The sequence below is a fragment of the Corvus kubaryi genome, unplaced genomic scaffold (genome assembly GCF_017639235.1).
Source record: "Corvus kubaryi isolate FWS band 111438036 unplaced genomic scaffold, C.kubaryi_AGA036_p1.0 split3-73, whole genome shotgun sequence".
NCBI lineage: Eukaryota > Metazoa > Chordata > Aves > Passeriformes > Corvidae > Corvus > Corvus kubaryi.
Window position 1 is genome coordinate 37633583 of NW_024582091.1, and position 20343 is coordinate 37653925.

Sequence of the window (20343 nt, forward strand, 5' to 3'; positions counted from 1 at the left end):
GGGAGTCATAGAGCAATATAAAATCAAGCTAAAGATTGCTTCAATAGGACAGCTAATTTACGGCAGTATTAAAACCTCCCTAGACAAGGTGTTAATGTATTTGCCACGCTTACCATTGGGAGGTTTTTTGCTAATAGGTAATGGCAATCTTTCTTGTTGCAAATAAAACACTCGTTATCTTCAAATCCACTGAGGACTTGGAGGTTCAGCCTGTTCTCTTTGTCTTTGCCTGAGATTTCCATGGTTTTGACTGCCACTACTAACTTTCCCTCTGCTTTCTCTTCTTTAGGATGATGACCTCTAGCTCTTGAAAACTTTATCTTGCATTTTCTTCCTTTCCGATGACTCTTGCTGCTCCCTCCTGGAGTACTCTGCTTTTGCTTTCCAGAACCCTTTCCTGCAGTGTGGTGCTGAGGGCTCATCGCGGTATTGCTCCGGCCCTACGACCCTCTCCACGCAGAGCAGGTGACAACAGCAGGCGCCTTACGGGGGCCTCAAGACATACGCAGGCCATTACACAGACAGCTGCAATTACTAACACTACCTATCCGGGTACTTCTCTTAGTGCTTTCAAAGGCTGCAGTCGCCTATTAAGCATGACGGGCTCCTGTAGGCGCAGCTCCGTGCCCGCGCCTTATTCCGCAACGCCGAACTCAGCACCTCCCGGCGACGGCGGCAACGCGCGGCCAGGGGCACGGACAGGGACAGGGACAGGGACAGGAACAGGGGCAGGGCCGGGCCAGGGCCGGCCCCCTCCCGCCGCCTTCCCCGCTTCCTCTCGGCCCCGCCTGTTGATGTTTCACTTGGTTTTAATTCCCGGGTCGCAAGATGGAGGCGGTGCTGGGACGTCGGGAGCTGCTGCCGCTGTCGCTGCTGCTGCCGCCTCTGGCCGCCGCGCTGCTGGGCCCGGCCGCTCCGCTGGGACAGGTATCGCCGGGGCCAGCCCACCCCCTGCCTGCCACTGCCACTTTCCCTGCCCTTCTCCTTGCCCCTGCCACTGTCCCCGTTCCTGTCCCTCTCCCTGTTCTTGCCCCTGCCCCGCTCCCTCACGGGGGTGAGCCGGACCCTGCCGCGGGGCGACAAGGTTTCCCCTCTCCCTTTGCTGGTTCGTCTGTGTAGGATTGGATGTGCCGTGTCTGACAGGTCTGAGGGGGGGAGATGGTTACTTTTATGCAATGTAGACGTGTTTCTATTGTATTTTCAGGCTTGTCCGCCTACATCTCGATAGTTCAGTGCCGTAGAAGTATGCACTGCATTAGGTCCACATTTGCGCCTAGCCTATTCTTGAATCGAACCAAGAAAAGGGTTTTGATGTATTCGTGTGTATCTATAAATACACAAGGCATTGTGTTGTCTGTTTTTCTGTTCCAATATCTATGCTGTAGCTTGGTGAAATCTTTTTAAAAGAGTGGAAGGAATGTTTTGGGTACTATGTAGGAGATCTTTCCAGTGGGAATGAAAAGGTTTGCCAGAGAAGCAGGTGAGCTTTGACCTCTAGAATTACAGAAGAGCTGGGTACTTCTGCCTGCACTTGAATCATGACCAGATACATCCTCTAAAATGATTATAATTGTGAACCCAAAGTGTAAGATCACAGAGGGAAGAGTTGTGAGGGGTTTGTAGTCAAGTTGTCTAGCCAATGTGAAGTTACTGTTACCTGAGCAAATTTATCGGTCTTTTTTCCCTCCAGAGTTATTTAGTAATGTAATTTAAGTAAAACATTTCCAAGAAAGCCTGATGGAGGCCCTGGACTGGCACATCCTGTGTTACAAAACAGGATTCATTCCTGGTCTTACTTCCTGGTTTCTGCTTCTCTGTATGAGCTTTTGAAGAGAGACCTCCTCAGCTCTGATTTCAAAACAGAGATCTAGATATTCATATACCTATAAAAGTGCCTGAATGCTTGAAGTCAGGTGCACTAAAGGGAGCCGAGGGAGCTCAACTGTGGCTACTTTGCTTATCCCTCTGAGAAAGGGACTGCTGGCTTGGATTTGTTGAAAGGCAGATGAAGTGACAGTGTAATATAGACTTATGCTCTTGCTCACCTTCTACCCAGAAACACTCACACTTCCACACTGAAACTTCAACTTGATGGCATTAAAGTTATTTATCACTACAGTTTTATAGGACACGGAGGCACATTTGTGTCTGCTGTCTTTGGATGTGAAGGCTTGAGCCGGGCACAGGGGTGCTGGGGCAGTCTCATGTAAGGCATCTTGGGGTCAGAGATGGAACAGGTGTGTTTTAGAGTGATAATATTATGGGCTTGACTTAGGAACTGGGCTGCAGTGTCTTACGGGCACAGATGTGCTGTTTGTGGGGTTGAGTTTGTCCATTTGTGCTGTACTGCTCAGGTGGTCTTGTCAGTTCATGTTTTGCTAGTTTGGAAGTGTCTGCACTCTTTTAGCTTTATACAGGCCTGGTGGCGTAAGTATATGCAGAAAATTTCTTTTAAGAGTCAAAAAGGGGACAAACAAATTTTTACTTTAGTGGTTTTTTTCTTTTTAAATCTTAAACTTAGCAAACTAAAAACTTGTGTTTTCTCCTGCACTGTTTAGTTTTGTACGTACAGGACTGGTTTTGATGCAAAAGGAACAATGTGTCTTGAGAAAGTTTTAAGTAGAAGAATCAATGTTTTTTGACACTGAGCTGTTTTTTGGTGGCCTGTTAGGAACAGAAGTGCCTAGGCAGTGGGAATAGGCAGAGTGGGAATGCCATGCTGTCAAGCTGCCTTCAGGAGCCGTGAGCTCAGTGACAGTGGATGATGGGATCAGAATAACTCTGTTGTTTCCTCAGGATGGCTTGGGATTACAGACTGGTGGGGAGCAGGCAGCATCAACATGTTCAGCTTTGTTTTGGCTGGACACCACAACTGTGCTCTGTAACTCTGTGAGCCCACTGGCTGCACTCTACTGGTGCTTCATGTTTTGTTAACTCTTCCAGTGGGAATTAAAGCTGGTGTTAAAGTTTACCTCCTTGCTGATGGCAATAATGTTACAGAAACCGTAGTGAAAGGACTGAAAAAAAACTTAAGACCCTGAAATAGCGTTTTGTAATGCTGAAATGCTTTGTTCAGTTCTGGAATGTGAACGCCTCAATTGTTGGGCAATACTTGTCATTTCTTAAAAAAGTTGTTTTGAAATCTGGACCTTTTTTTTTTTAAACATTAGCATGTCTGGTTAGATTTTTATTTCTCCTCATAAAATTTGGATATGCAAAACTGGACTAAAAATTGATTGATTTTAGACAGAATTGAGGGTTTGTTGTTGTTGTTGTTTTGGTTTTTTTTTTTCTTTAAAAAAAATACAGGGACTGATGCAATAAGAGAACTGACCTTCACATTAAAGTAATGTTTCTGGTGCAAGGTCAGGAATAAGGTTTTGTGCTTTAGAGTATTTTTTTAATGTGCTGATAGGAACTAGCTAAAAGCAACGCTGACGCTATGTTATTTGCTTACTCTGTTTACCTCTCGATAATTTAGGCTAGCAGAGTTCTTTCTAAATAACATACTTGCCTACCAGACTTTTTTTTTTTTTTTTAGTTCAGTTCAGTTGCCTGGAAAAAAAATGTTTTCATATTATTTGTTGCCTGCAAGAAACCTCTGTGTGGATGGGTCATTTTACAACAGCAGGAAATAATCTTCACTACATCAACCATTTGATGCAGTGAGTACAATGTATTTTAATCAAAGAAGAAACTTGTTAATAGCAACATGCTGAAATGTTTCTTCCATCACTTTATGCCAGTTTCTCTATTAACAGCCCAGCACATGTGGATTTGAGGCCTAAAAGAGCTGACATCATCTTCCTATGTATATTTGATTAAGTTAAAGCACTATGATATCAGCAACCATGTCTCTGTGATGGGAGACTGAGTATTCACCTTTAAAACTCATGATAAAATATCATGGTATGAGTTGGTTTAATAGGGAGGATACAAAGGCAGTTCATGCTAGTAACATACATAGGGCAAAGGGAAGGATAAGCCACGTTATAGTAAGAGTCATTGCAAAACAAGGAAGGAATGAAAGTAAGTGTGCTTGTTCAGAAAAGCAAAGTAAAGCAAAAGCATCGTGTTAGATTATTATATTAACAAAGAGTTCAGCTTTAGCTAGTTAAGTAAATACTGGATGTAGTTTTCTTACCCTAAATACTGTCATGCCAAACCTTAATGGAGAAAATTTTGTATCAAAATTTTGTGAAATGTGAGGGACTAATTATTGTCCTGCAAACTTGTGAATTCTAACTTGTCATGTCAAACTTGTACCATGATTACTTCTCAATCCAGTTACGCCTGATTGCAGTTAAGATTCACCCTACAACATAGCTCTGGTTTGATTCTGACAAAAGAATTGTGTGAAGCATGGATCACAGAGCCCTCGACTGCAATATATAGTTACACTATTTGGAGCCAGTTGTTGTCCATGTGAGTGCCAGGACTCAAGTGGAATGAGTTTGTGTGGTGGTTTTGTTTGTCTATTCAGACACTTCTTTTCCCATAATCTCTTCTCAGATGTAAGAACAAGTTATTAATTTTGTCTATTTTTTACCTCTGTGGCAACCTGCATCAGACTTTACATTTTTCAGTTGCAAACAGGATATCAGCAGTGCCTGTGTAATGCCTGTGAGAGGATTGTCTGCCTTTCAAGTCTCTGTACAGCTGGCTGTCTTACAAGGCATTGTGCCATCTGTTCCTAGGTCTGCCCACTTGGCTTCCCACAGGCCTTGTGGTGCAAAAGAGCCTTGTTTGGAGAGCCTCAGTAGAGAACAGCTGTGCTTCAAGTGGGCTGGCTGCTAGCAGCTGAATCTAGATGGGGTTCATGTGAGTGATGCAGCTGTGTAGGACTGAACAGTTACCCTGTACTGGGAGAAACTGTACAGTGCACCTCATCAGGTACTCACTGCCTGTGGAAGGAGTTTTTCCGTGATTCCTTAATCAGATAATCAGATCTGTTTGAAGTTCCTGCATGATTAGACCCATCAGCTTTGTCTTGTGTGGCATTTTTCATTAAAAAGCAATATTAGGTGAAATGTTCTCTGTGGATTTGTGTGGCGTGGTTAGTCTTTGAGAATTAATGAATATTCCCTTTTAACTTATACCAGATGCTTTATGTTCTTTACTGACATCTTTTCCCCTTCTTGTTCTTCTGCTGCTACTGCGATTATACTGCCCCAGTTAGCAGTCCTGGGTTCTGTTGCAGCACACAGTGAAAGAGAAAAGGATTAGAAAATGATCACTACATGCTTACCTCTGCTGATCCAAGCTCACAAAAATTCAGTGGTTCACTGTAGAATATGTCATCACAGTGCTGCTGCCTAGCTGTCCTAGAACAGAATGACTTTTATTTGTGGTAGGGGTGCTGTCCTCTTTGCAGGTTCTGTGGCTATTACCACTGTAAATATCACTGCTGGAGCACTAAAACGGGTGAGAAATCATAGGAAAACTCAGGAGAGACATTTACATCCTATAAGAGCATTAAGAATGATAGGGCCATTTTTAGTGCAGGTTGGAGTTTGTGTGAAGGCACTGATCAGCACAGGAGGGGCTAAGGGGCTGTGAAATATGGAACAGGGATCAGTACTTCAATAAGCTGAAAGCACACCCTGATTCTTAGAGACCTGGATTGCTTCTTGGGGCTGTCCTTTCATTCTGGCTCTGTTAAAGCACTGCTTTTTCACATATTCCAATGAATTCAGAACCTTTTTAATTACAGGACTGTCTGAAATTTGTGCAAACTTTCATGATATTGTTAATACTGAAAAGTGTATTGTAAGTTATACAACCAAGTTTTACACTCATAGTTGAGGCTTCTCCAGGAATTGATGGTGCAATAGTGTGGATTTCTGCAGAGTTCCCATGTTCTGCTCTCAGTGGCTTTGTTACTGCAGGATTGGCAAACTATGCGTTTACAAAATTATGAAGTACATAACCACAAGACAAATCTACAAAGCACTATAAAACACCTTCTTCCCCTCCACCCTCAGGTTGTGAATTTTATTATGGCAATATAAAAAAAAATTTCCTCTGTTGAAATTAATGGATGTTCTGTAAGTCTGTGAGTCTTCAGCCCTAGGATTGGAAAGATGGGGATTTGAGTTATCACTGGAGCACTTTCTAGCAAGTGTGGCTTGTCAGACCAGGCATTTCATCCTGAAAGCCCGGGACAAGAGCTCTTGGCCTGCCACATGTGTTTCCCTCCCTGTTAGGAGGCATAAACAACATATGGCTCTTGAGCACTTTCAACATGCAGATACTGAAGGGGTACCAGTCAGGTTTCTGATAACAGGGGCAGTGCCATGCATCACCTGTTCCCTGCTGGGGGTGAAAGTGGATCAGCTGGGATGGTGCTCTGCTCTCCTGTGAGCTGCTGCTTCCTTTCCCCCAGCACTCCTGCCCAGCTTTTCATTGCATTTGGCATGCATCTGGTGGTTTTTGCCCTCCTGTAGATTTTGGTATGGGGTGTGTAGGGTCAGGAAGATGGCCACAGCAAGACCCATTGAGTTTTGAGTGTGACACTGCAGGAGAGACCAGTGGGAAGCCATGGGAAGACAGCAGTGTGAAACTAGCCTTCAAGGAAGGGTTAAGACTGAGCTGGAATACTGTTATTTTCCGTGGGGAAATATGAAGACTAATGAACAACCTGTTCATAAATTGCAAAAGAAGAACATATGAGAACTGAGTAGAATGGATGTACAGCACATGGAAAGATATCAGTAGAATTTGTTGGATCTGGATGTGAACAGACTAGTCACAGGAATGGCAACAGCATGAGTTCTCTGTTGTGTGTGATCAAAAAATTGCAAGGGTCATGATACAGCTGCTGTAGGGGAATATTAATCATTGCTCTGAGTTATTGAGGAGCTTTATGAACCTGTACCATTAAGGAGATGCATCACCATCACCTGAGATGATGGTGAGGACAGACATCTCCCAAGGAGATGCTGCAAGGACAGAGACATCACGCGGCAGAGGCAGTCCAACAGTCTGTGTCCATCAGAACAAGGAGCCCGGCTTATTCCTCCCAGCTGTGTTCTTGGACCTCTTGTGCTTGTCTGGCTCTTCCTTGCTTGTTCAACTGACAGAAAAATAGTCTGGCAAAAAAGGGAAAGTTTTTGTACCATTAATGAGCTAAATTACCTCGCTGACTTGGCATGGATGAGAGGGGAGGATGATGTGTAGGAGAGATCTGCACTCTCAGTAGCAGAGGCAGCAAGTGGTTAAACTGGCTTATTTGTCTGCACCTTACCATCTGATTTTTGAACCTGTGACAGCACAGAAGAGATCAACTGAAATATTTCATTTCTTAAACATTTAACGTGCTCTTCAAGTGCAAGTTCTAAGTATGTTCTGGAATTCATGACAGTGCTTGTGGATACTGTGTCAACGGAACTGACAGCTGTTTTGAAGGAAATGAATCATTGTATGTATAGCTCACTCTGTACATTTAACAGTCAATTGTTGAGCATACCTAGCTTCCTTCATGCCCTTCACTTTCAAATAAAGCATTTGATTTAAAGAAAAAAGGTAGGAGGGGATTTTCCTATTTTTCATCAGTCCTTTCCTTTTTCTTGTAAACTGAGTCACTTTGTAGATGTTGAAAAAAGATTGCAAAATACTTTCTGTGATAAAAAATTGAAATGTAAGTTGTGGCTTAAAAAATGAAGGACTGTTAAGACTTCCTGGAAAATCCCATCTTTTGTGCCCTTTGAATTCCCAGAAAACAGAAAAACCTAGGAAGTAATGATACAAAGTTTTGGTAATCTGGTAAACAGTTTGGGAGTATAAAAGACTTAAGAGTTCTGAATGCTAAGAGCTAAAAGATCTAAAAGTTTGGTGGATTTTTATTTTGTTATTAATACACACAATTCTTAAAATATGAGAAGAAAATAAGTGGTTTGAGGAAATTACAGTAAGACAGGATAGAATACATCCTATGTTTATACAGTTAATCCAGTTTGTATTTTGAGTTACAGACTTCAGTTGTCTGACTAACTTGGTAATTTTCATTTACTGTGAATAGCTAGGATTTAAGTTTTGAGGAAAAGTCAATATAAAAACCTATTTCATAGGAGGGGCATTGAGGAAGAGATTTCTCTTTGGTCTCGGTGGCCTTCCTACTGATATGGCAAATGGGTCTGGGCAAAGGGGAAATACAAAAAATTATTTCCAAGTCACTTCCAACCCAAAGGCTATCTGTGTTAGGTTTTAAACTGTTCTTCTCATGATGCCAGATTGCAGCTGAATTAGACTTGGATGTTGTTTTTCGGTTTTTGACAGTTCTGGCTACTTGAGTGTGCTCATTAACACCCATTGTTTCAATGCTTTTTTGACATTGTAGTCACACTTCAGCAGCTTTCTGTTCATGAATGGGGCTGTATTATGCTAGGTACTGTGTATTTCACATATTTTCTGGCTAAAAATTTAGTGTTGTGTAAAAATGCTAAATGAAAAGTCTTTTTGTGTCTTTACATTTTTATTTATTTTAAATTCTGAGCATGTTCAACTTTTTATTGAGACATGACTCACTTTTTAACTGTTGGTTGTGAAACCATGACCCAGCTACAAAGCTAAAGAAGATGCTGAGGGTATGGAGACATTTTCCAGAGGAAAATGGATCACAGAATCACCGAATCATTTAGGTTGGAAAAGACCTCTAAGATCAAGTCCAGCCTTTGACTGACCACCACCCAGTCAACTAGACCATAGCACAAAGTGCCACGTCCAGGTGTTAATGAAATGAAGTTGTAATGATTTAAGGCTCCCCACAAGGCAAATATGGAGCTTAACATTGTTTTTGAAGAGGCGTCTGAGAAAAGCAGTGTGGCAATCCTTACTTTTGGCTATGTGCAAGCGAGATTTGATTTTTGTATGAAGTATTTTTCAGGGGCAGACCTGGGAGATTTAAGGTCCCATTTGCAAAGCAGTCCCTGAAATTACAAGGGAGAAATGAGAGGACAGAATGAGTGATTCCATAAATTACAGCAATTAGGGTTTGAAAGAAAGAAGCAAATCCCAATTATCTGCAAGTTTGAGGTGTCCCATGTGGTATAATTTGGGAATCATAACCAAAGAAACAGGATTACTGCTGAAAAAACTGAATGTTCTTTACTACAGACTAACATGTATTAAACTTCACTTTGAAGACTAACTGGAGTGCTTAAAAAAACATTTACAGAGAATCTGATTTTTACCTTTTATGGTCTATTATTTTTCAGCTAATATGAGAGACTTCCATTATATCCTTGTGAAACAAGTGATGATGATGATGATGATGATTTTTATTGTTTTATCTTTATTACAAAAAACCAGAAACCATACATAGGGGGATGCAGATGTCATTCTTTCTCATCAATACTCTATTAAAAAGAGGGGTGAAAAAACCAGACTAATCCTTACATGAAACAAGAAAGCGTATTCCTTTTTCTTCTATCTGCTGGATAGAAAGCCTGGGAATGCGCCAGGAGAGTGCACGAAAGTTGCCTGCAGTGGCTTATGTGTTTTCTCAAACTTAGATCTCTTCTCACTGTTTTTTTCCAGGAAGCAATCAGAGTTGGTGTTACGATGCTGAACACCAGTGGAGAATTTCACAAAGGACAGGTTTGTCTGGTTTTTCTATTTATTCAGTGAATTAATATGTAGCAAAACAAAGTCGGCAGCAGCTGCAGATATATCCTTTATTCTGACGTCAGTCAGTATGAAGTGTGTTCCTCTGAGAGTAGAGTTGCAGCACAGGAGCAGGAAACATACACTCACTCTGGCTGTCTTTCTTTCAGGTTCTGTTTAATATCACCTATGTTAATGGACAGGTATATCTAAATGACTTCCCCATGAAAAGCGGGGTTGCCCACATAACATGTCAAACAGTAATATGTGAGTATTCTCTTTTCCTTGTTTTTAAAAATTTTCTCCTACCCCCGGGGTATTTGGCTTCCTTGTTGTCTATTAACCAAGGCTTACAATGGCTATGTGTTCTGTATTTTGCAAACCTGAGCATTGTAGAAGCAAAACATTTCCCAAGGTAGGACAATTTTTGTGTTGAAATGGATCAGAAAAATCTTACTGCCTTCATCTCAAGTCACATTAACAGGCTTGTGTGTAAATGGTCTAATCTGAAATCCAGACTTTGCCCATCTTTTCAAAAGAATGTTTTGCACTACAGGCTAGACAATGTAAACAGAAGGATGCAAATCCACCCTGCTAATGGCTGTGTCCCTAGGTTGTTTGGCACATACTCAGAAGGAGATTCAGTAACAAAAGTATGAATTGTTGTTAGGAAGATCTTTTAATGATCTCACTTCTGTGTCTATTAGACAAACAAGTTTCTGCTGGATAAGGTATTATAGCACAAATACAGCACTTTTGCTAGGGTGCTGCAGTGGTTAATGACTTCAGATTGTCTTGAAACTACTATTTTTCTTCTGATTCAATGCCACATTTTTTGTGAAAAAACAGAAAGTACTGTGATTTTTTTGGAGATCCACAGAGCATAGTGTATAATTAATTAAACAAAGACCATTATGCTTATTTGATTTAAGCTTCTGTTGTACTGAGAACGATCTGCTGCTGCATCAGGTTCAGTCAATCTCTAGGTTGATTTCTGAGGTCATCCTCATCAGGCACTTACAGAATACTAACACTTTTTCAAATTGCTTCTCTGAGTCATAACCTTCTTTCTTGAACCCTTCTTTCCCAAGCATCATCAATTATTAATTTGACTTCTTTTCTGGAGAGGGAGAGCAGTAATCAATTTCTCTTTTTCTGGTAAAAAAACATGGCAAAATGTCATTTACTTGCAAAATAACTCAGTCCAGAAAAATAGATATGATTTTATTGACTAATTCTGAGAGGTCCTGAACACTCTCCTGTAGTTCATATTTATTTCCCAAATCATAGTTTTATAGCTTTCACTGACTAGTTTTGAATCTGAAACAGTGAGGAAAATACTGATTTGACCTGGGAACTAGAAACCTGGAACTGTCTCTCTTGTTTGGGTCTGAGTCCCCAGCACAGCACCTTCCTCTGTTACCTATAATGTAATGTTTATACTGTTTACTTACTAAATTATTGACAACAGATTCAGGTAGTATTTGTAAAATGCTGAAGAAATATCAAGATACTTTCTGATAGAGGGGGGAAATACTCCTGAATGTATATAAAAACAAAACTTGACCTTAATAATCATGCTTTGGAATATTACAGATGACATACTCTGACATAATTGTCAGATCATTCTTGGCACCTACATCCCCACTTGAAGTACCCCCAAATGTCAGTTTTGGAAGTGTATCTGTCACTCCTGTGCATGTAGTGGTGGTTAAGCAGCCTGACATATGGTAAAAGCTGGGAGCACAGGGAGCTTCTGCTGCTTGGCATCTTAGGGGCTTTGGGCCTTTAATGCATGCTTACTGCTCTAAATCAGAAAACACTCAGCAACCAGGTTAGTGCCCTGGCTCACACCTGTAGGGAACTTTCTCTCCTTCTGCCACTAATTTTGGCAATGAAAGATATTACTAAATTATGCCAAAAAGTATTCTACATTTTAAATAAGCAAAACAGCTTTATGAGGACAGGGATCACAGCATAAAAGTAATGGACACAATGAGTAGTTACTGTGTGACTGAGAGACCCAAGTTGAGCCTTACCCCACGTTACCTGACAGGCTCAGCACTGCAAGTGACACACACAGCACCAAAGGCTTAGCAGCAGGGAGGGTTTGGTCTCAGTTCATGTCCCTTGCTGCCTGAATGCTGAAGAGACCCTTCACCTCCACTCGTGCTTCTGCAGGACTTCAGTTCTAGCATGCCCTCACCTGAAGCAGAGGTGTGCTAATTGGGAGAAGGATACTAAGACTATGCAGAAACAGCCAGGGTAGAAAGGCAGTTCTGTGTGTACTTGTCGAATATTAAGTTTTTGAAATAGCTGAAAGCTTTTGGGTAGGAAGAGAGGTTGAGGTGTCACCAATCACATATGAAAACAGAGAGGGGGACAGAAAAATATGTAGGAGGGAACTGGCACTCATCTTGAGTAGTAGATGCAGTGTGCCTGGAAAAGAGCATATTTGCTTCTGTATTCAGAGGAAGAGGAATGTTGTGCAAACCAAGATGTTTACACAGGTGGCTGGCTAGGCTGTGGCATTACTCTTACGAACTTCTTTGGAAAACTAAAATACAAATGCAGCAATAACCAAGCCAAAGAGCTCTGCTTAGAGTGCTTAGATGCAAACCTCAGAGGAAGAGATGCAGATGCGACATTGTTTGCAGGCTGCCTGAGTCAGGGGATTGTACAGCTCTGCTGTGTTACGAGACCTGCTCTGAGTTTGATTTGGTGAAAAAATCCTGGCATCTGTTTTACTTGTTGCCCAGATTAGTACTGGTTGTAAAAGCAGTTACTGGAAGTGTTTAAGGACATCAGCATAGCACAGACTTGGCTACTGCTGTTCTGGCATCTCTGGTTTGAAGCTAGTGGTCCCCTGACTTCTCCATTCAGGTGCTACATGTGCAATGGCATCTGTGTCAGAGTTGCACCTGTTTTCTCTATGGCTGGGTCCTGCTTTCTGGTTGAGGTGGTTTCTCTTTGAAAATTGTGACATTGTGTGTTAACAGTGGAGAACGGAAGCTTGGATAACTTACCGGATCAGCAGCGCCTGGGAACTGTCAGTGTTCGCATCATGGTTCACGAGTGGCCTTTGGCATCCACTTCTGATTTGCACCGGATTGTCATTCAGGAAGAAGTGACAGAAATTGATGGAAAACAGGTAAAAAAAAACCCTGCTGCAACATTCTGCTTGTTTTTAATTTAGGAGAGGCAAGTAGTTCCCAAGAATTAAAATGTTTACATGTATCTAGCTGGTGATTAGAACACAAAGTATATAATTAATGTTAACTAACACAGTACTGAGGGAGATAACAGCAAAGTTGGCAGTATATTAGTGGGGCTGTTTCAAGAGGAAACTTCAAGTTTTAATGCTTCTATTCATATTTTCATAATTATCATTAACTGTATCACATGCTCTTTGAATACGTGAACTTGTGCAAGCAAAGCCAGACTCACAAGTGAGAGCTGATTTATAAAATAATGTACAAAACAAACAAAAGGGGCATGGGCTCATTCTGAGTCCTGAGGTTTTCCCCATTGTTTATTCCAAGCTAACAAAAGGTTTCAAGCATGTAGAATGGGCAACAGCTTGCAGCAGGAAACTCTTACGGCAGGTGGGCTTATTGTGAAAGCCCACTACACCTGAGAGCTAAGCCTTAGAAGATTTTGCATAGAAGATAATTTGAATCTTGATAATGAACATGGACTATGAGATGAACAAACACCTCCACCCCCTCAATTCTAACTGTATTTGCACAAATACCAGTGAATGTGAGGCGTTGCAATTCTAGCTGAGATTGAAATGTGCAGAACTGAGTTCTCAAAATCACCTTGATGGTGTAGTTGATTAACTAACTAAAGAGGCTCTGTAGAGAAGATCCAGATGCTGAAGCCAGCAGCAGTGTCATATTTCTGTTTCTGCACATCTGCATCTTACAGGTGCGCAGGCTTTTTTGAATCTGGCTTATGTTCTGCTGCCTTTTTCTTTTTTTAAAGGATTATGATGATAGTACCATTGATCCTTGATTAATTGGTCAGCATGTAGTATTTTTTACAGGGATCTGTATCATGTCAGAATCTTACTCTGTTAATGAAAGGCCCCACTGAGAGGTCTGTAGCTTATCCAATGACGTCTTTATCCCACTGGTAATAGCCTAAAATACCGTGGTTTGATTCAGTTATTACATAACAGTGGCATTGTATTTCAGGCCTCAAACTAGACATCACAATGCATTTCAGATTTTCATAGGGACCTAGTAAGAACAACCAGAAGGCTAATACTGTTTCCTTGATTGTTCCTTTAAGTCAAAAGCAGTCTCACATAAGCACAGTAGAGGAGCAGAATCACCTCCCTCACCCTGCTGGCCACACTGCTTTTGATGCAGCCCCAGGATACAGCTTGCTTTCTGGAATGTGAGTGCACATTGCCAGGTCATGTTGAGCTTTTCATCCACCAGCACTCCCAGGTCCTTCTCTCTAAGGCTGCTCTTTTTCCATTCTCTGCCCAGCCTGTACTTGTGCTTGGAATTGCCCCAACCCAGGTACAGCACCTTGCACTTGGCCTTGTTGAAATTCATGAGGGGTCCACCTCTCAAGCTTCTGTAGCTGCTTCTGGATGGCATCTCCTCCCTTCAGCAGGTTGACCACAACGTGTCATTAACAGACTTGCTGAGGGTGCACTCAATCCCACTGTCCATGGTGCCAGCAAAGTTGTTGAATAGCACCAGTGCAAATACCCATCCCTGGGCACACCACTTGTCACTGATCTCCATTTGGATATTGAGCCATTGACTGCAACTCTAGAGTGCAACCATCCAGCCAATGCCTTATGCACTGCCTGGTCCATCTCTTCAGTGCATGCCTCTTGTTTGGAGACAAGGATGTCAAGCAGGACACTGTCAAATGTTGTGACACTTGGCTTTCAGCTTTTGAAAAAAAGCAATGCTCCTGCAAAAGCAGAAGTGTCAGTCTTGCCTCAGCAACACTTTCAATGTTTGCAAATGCTTTCATTACATACTTGAGTTTTCCATGCCCTAAAATGCCTCAAGAGGATAGTGATGTACTATGTAAGACTTGGTTAAAAGCCCATGGATTGACTACCACATGCTTTTGCAGGGAGAGGGACCTTGTCTGTTCAGCATATTTTCTGATATGGTATGGTCTGCAGAAGTGTGGTATGTAAAAACAAAGAGTACTAATTCATGTTATAACAGCCCTATGTCTACATCTTAGTGGCTTGGAGATTTCTGGAATGTACTGGTGTCCTCTGCCAGCCTGCTTCAGTCTTGCTTTAAACTCAGTAATGTCATGTTTGCATCTCTTGTAGGTTCAGCAGGAAGAAGTAACAGAAATAGATATTTTAGTAAAGGACCTGAGAGTACTTAGGCATTCCAACTACACCGTCCCTTTGAAAGAGAGCATGCTGTATTCCATGCCAAGGGACAACGACGTGTTATTTACACTGCCCAACCTCTCAGGAAAAGGTATCTCTCGGCTGTTAAGTAGTATTTTCGTCCATATTTGATGTATTACTTTACAGGGTAAAAGAGCATCATTAGTCCCTTGTTTTATGTAGTGAAACAGTTTCTTCATTAACAGGGAAGAGTTTTATTTTATACGGCTTGGTTTTTATTTTTTTTAAACACCTAAATTCAGCTCTTGTTATTAGGTATTTTGTTTGTTTTCAAATCTGTTCTCCTTTGAAGTCCTTGATACTTGGCAATCTGCAGTCCAGACATCTGACAGGAATAAATTTCTCTCTCAGATCTATGATGGAAGTTTCCCTAAAGCTCCCCTTATTTCCTGAGAATGAAAGAGAAAACTGTAGAGGAAATACCTGTCTGGGTTAATTCCAAACTACAGAACAGTTCTCTGTAATTAAACTTGAATAACTTAAAAGCAAGAGAAGTTATTTGGTGCCTTAATTTTGTTTCAGTTTTGTTTCATCAAAATCTCTCAAGGATTTAATTGGAGTAGAATACTTTGATCTAGTCTATAACCTTTTAATCTGATGACAGCTGAAATTTACAGCTAAGGGCATAGCTAAAGGCTGCACTGTAACACTGTTTCTGCTTCTTATCAAGTTCACTACTCGAGTCAAAAGAAAGAGAAGCCTTCTGTGTTCTTGCTGTAATTGTCTCAGGAATGTACAGTAGAGAAATGCAGCATGTCTCTATTTTCCTGCAGAGTAAGTCAAATAAAAAGCAAGCTCCCCACTAAATCTAGTTTTCTTCTTCAGATATTCAAGATCCATTGCAAACTACCAGTCAGTACCTCATCCAGCAAGTAGAAACTACAGTGGATGAAGAGACATTACCTGGCAAGTTACCAGAGACCCCTCTTAGGATAGAGCCTCCATCTTCTTACAAGGTGCTTTTGTTGTTTTTTTTGTTTGGTTTAATTACTAGTATAATTATTAGTTTATAAGTACAGTTATTTAAAGACAGACAACCACTAAGACCAGTGGACTTCTGCAGATAAACAAACCCCAAATAAACCAAAAAATGCCCCCACCTAAATTACCCTTCACCAGTGACAAGTCCAGTAGGAATCCAATGGGCTTCTGAATCCTGCGATGTTCTGACCACACAGATACGTCATGATAGTCAGTTGTGATATTTACATTATACAGAGCTAAGAATTTATGAGAATTTCAAATATTGCTTAGCTTTAAATTACACCATTTTCTTCTGACTCTGCTCAAGTGCTTACCCCTCTGGGAAATAGACCACTGGTCTTACCTGCTGTAGGAAACACAGTAAGAGCTGGAGAAGTTTCAATTCCATCTTAGGCAAGGATGGGTTTCATGGCCTCCTCTGTGGCCAAAACACTCACCATTATAACCTACTGCCTGCTCTGTTCAAGTGTCCTTTATTTTCCAGAGGGGCCCTTAATGAACACAGAACTAAACCTTCACCTGTTTCAAACTTTGAAGGATAAAGATAGCTGAGCCACCAGTCAATTCCATCGTGCTTTTATGTATGTTTAAGCATGTATGAGTTTAATTTAAAATTATCACCATGTAATGTGATTTATCGGTAGCTAAATAAAACCCCTGAAAACCCAGCAGTTAATTTGTTTTGCAATCTGTCTTTGTTTTTTTACCTGTTTGTAGGTGATGTGCCAGTGGGTGGAAGACTTGAGAAAAGGGTTGTGCAGATTCTGGTTTCAATCTTTACCTATCTTGTTTAGTTTCATGGAAGTTGTTGTTGTTGGAGTTGTTGGAGCAGCTCTTATTATCAAAGTCTTAAAGGTGATTCTCCCTTCCTGTGAAAACAAGTAAGTAATTTTTGTAATTGTTTTTTTTTTTGCTGTGATGAAGGCAAAACAGTGACTTAAAAAAATCTTTGAAGCAGCCCCACTCTGTAGGAAAATGGTAGCAACAATTCAATGAGAAAGCTAGTGGTAACTTTCCATTCCAAGTGTACTTCTGACACATAGGCATTTCAGAGAAACATGGGAAAGTATTTTGATGGAAATATGTTTAGCTGAGCTGTCACACTGCCAAATTTTTATCAAGTCTTCTAGGGACTAGGTTGTGAGACACTATTAACATAGTTCCAAGAGAGGAGGGTAGAAACTAGAGCTAAACAATTCCAACATCCCTAAATCTTACACTCCTATGGTGTTGGAGTTTTACAGTAGCTCTGAAAGGCCTCAAATTTGGCTTTCCAAATTTGCATGGGAATTCTCCAAGGGAATTCTACCTCTGTAGGCAGCTTCCAAGCCACAGTAACTGGTGCTGGCAAGAGGCCACAAATAAAGCTGATTGCCTGCAATGGCTGATTCCACATGGTATGTTACCAGCAACACCAAGATTTTTTGGGAAAGCAAGGTCTCAGAACAAGGGGTGGAAAGATGAATTAGTAACTGCAGGTAATAAATCAGTGTAGATTTAGTGCTGGAATGGGCAAGCACGTGCACTTCAAAGCAACCTTAGTCAGCTCTGGAAGAGCTGATCAGCTGTGCCTCTGAATGGCCCTGCATGCAGTTAATTCATGTGTCCACTCAGGGGTATGAGTGGCCTTGGTCCTTCAGACAGACCAGAAAAACGGAGGGTTGAAAGATCAGGAAGGTTGGAAACTGCAGTGATAAAAGGGGCAGTGCTTCCCCTGACATTTCACACAGCGTGCTGTCAGATGGGAGGGCTTCCCTGGCTAGGGCAGAAGGAATGGAGAAACACTTTGTACTTCCCCCAGCAGTAAGTAGCGTAACACTGCCACATGTGAAACTGAACTAAGTAGAACTAAGAAGAAAATTCTAATCCCAGCAAACTGTTCAGCAAAGTGGCTGATGGCCTGTCCATAGCAGAGGTCAGTATAGAGCAGAGGAACCAGCTTGCAGTAATACTTCTCTTCCAGTTGGAGAACATGGGGCTTATTCATGCCTTGTTAAATAAATTCAACCATCCCCTCCACTTTAAAAAAACAAACCAACCCAAAAAGCCCCCAAAAAAACAACCCCTAAAGCACATAGTTATTTTCTTCCTACCTGTGTAAAGTGGTCCTCTAAAAAATGGCAAAGGTTTAACTCATTATTGTGAACTAGTAAGAATGAGCAGAACATCTCATCTGGTGAATGACACAGTTGCAGATGTGAGTCTTGGAGAATCAGCTGTAGGTCCTGACAGCAGACAGTTGTGGGCTACTATGAAACTGAGCAGATAGAGCCTACACTGCTGACATTTCAGACGTAGAAACTGGGCAAAGGGAGCCCTCAGAAACTGCAGCCAGTACATTTTGGAAGCATTTTGCATTGCAGCTTCATGTAAGAGATATTATGAAGTTACTACTTAGTTGATGCATTGATTTAAACTAAGTTTGGGGAGTTTAAGTCTAATTTTTAGAACACAGAATTGTTTTGTGTCTTGTTTTCTAATGCCAGGTAACTTTACCTTTCAGAGGCATCCTTTTCCTGGATCAAGTCAGCTTTGTACCTGTGACTGCCATCAGCCTGCCTTCAGAACTTTCAGACAGGAAAAATAATTTAGATGAGAAAGCATGTACTTAAAACTGTTATTTACTTTGGAGTTACTGGTTTTAAAAACACACTTTTAGGTGATCTGATATTTGGCACCTGATCTTAATACCTTGTTTATTTCCTACTAAGAAAACTAAGTGAGTTGATTAATTGATAAAGGGCCACTCAGGCCGAGGCCCAAAGCTGACTTCCTTGTGCCTCTCCATAAACAAGCAGCCTTTCCAGAAGCTTCAAAATGGAACAGCTGCCTTTTCAGAAGCTTCAGAATAGAGCAGCTTTCCACCCTGAGGGCTACCATTGGTTTTAACTTCTGTGAAGTCACTTTTCCACACCTCGGACAGGATCCTGGCTGCCTTCATGCCCATAAACCAAGTCAGCTGTCCTGACTTAGCAAGACGATGAAATTCAGGGTGTCCTTAAGTCCACAGATAGCATTCCTCAGAAAAAGATGAGGGAATATTGCAAACATCAGCTGTGCCTGCAAACCTAAGCAAAGCTGCCCCACCTGGTTCCAGCTCTCATAGGATCGAGTGTGTCTTACAAGGAAGATACCACTACCAAACATTTGTGTTACTCAAAAGATCTGGCATTTTATATATGAAAAACAAAAATCTAAAAGGCAGATTTATATTTCAAGCACTTTACATTTTTATGGTCCCTTCCACTCATAAAAATTGTTAGCCATTGTAACCAGCTTGCTTTTTATATCTGTGACAGCAGTACTCTATGAAGTCCCAAGAGAAAAACAAAAAATTCCATTAAAGTCTACAGAAATACTGGCTTACCATTGCTGAGTAGGCCCAGTCTGCTCATGCCAGTTTGTACTGTTAACATTTTTCAAATAAACATTTAAATTGTTTATTAATCTGTGTTCATGTGTGCATTTATAGTTAGGTAAAACAGCACTTTGCCAAACATTTCAGATGCAGGGCACTGTTTCTTTCTTAGCTTTTCATTCATAATAGTTCTTCCTTAGTGCACAAGCACCAAGTAGGAATTATGCTGCAGATGGAAACTCAGCAGCTGTTTGCACGTGCTCTTTGCATCCCTCCTTATGAAACTGGAAACCAAGCACCTGCAACAGCCACAAGGAGATTTAGCTGTTCTAAACAGCTGCAACAAATGCATGGTTAAGCCTGAGAAAGTGTTGATACTGCTTCAAAACTTGGCTGATTTCTGTGAAGTTAGGAAGTACCAGGAAAGAAGTACCACCATGAGGTTACTGAAATTCTAAAAACAGTGCAAATCTTGAATACAGGAACTGCCAGACAGTTTCTGCTGCTTTATGAAGCTGGAGTTACCAAGTCTTAAAAAACTAATAGCATTTGTGTTTCTGCTTTAGCATGCACATGGTTTTTCCCAAATCACAAGTCTCATGCCTTTCAGAGGCGTGCTACTCTGACCTAGCACCACTCTGAACTATTTTGTAAATAGATTTAAAAACCACCTCAGCCAAGACAGTAAGGAAAGGGCAACTGTCCTGCATGCCAGTCATGGTAGGTCTCATTTTTCCAGACAGGAACTGATCACGATACATGTGCCCTCTAGGGGAAGGAATTGGGGTGGGGGACTGGGAACTGAAAAAAAACCCCAACAAAACCCAGCTACCCAAAAACATCGCTGGTAGGATGGGAGCAGGTTTTTAGAAAGAGCAACATCATCTCTCAAACTATGGCTCTCACTGCAGCCCTTCTTGCCCTCAGAACCACGTATCACCACGTCGAGTGTTCCAAACCAAAATGAACCTCTGAGCTACAAATTCAGCTTCTA

At 41.3% G+C, this 20343-nt stretch overlaps 1 protein-coding gene across 1 annotated transcript; it reads left to right on the forward strand.

Moving 5' to 3' along the window:
• The first annotated feature begins 786 nt into the window (after positions 1-786).
• Positions 787-19438, forward strand: GINM1 (glycoprotein integral membrane 1). The gene is made up of 8 exons (XM_042016430.1): positions 787-927; positions 9538-9597; positions 9774-9870; positions 12603-12754; positions 14921-15077; positions 15833-15963; positions 16709-16872; positions 18495-19438. Exons 1-8 carry the CDS (start codon positions 829-831, stop codon positions 18601-18603), a joined length of 969 nt encoding a protein of 322 aa, XP_041872364.1. The 5' UTR covers positions 787-828; the 3' UTR covers positions 18604-19438.
• Positions 19439-20343: the final 905 nt, after the last annotated feature.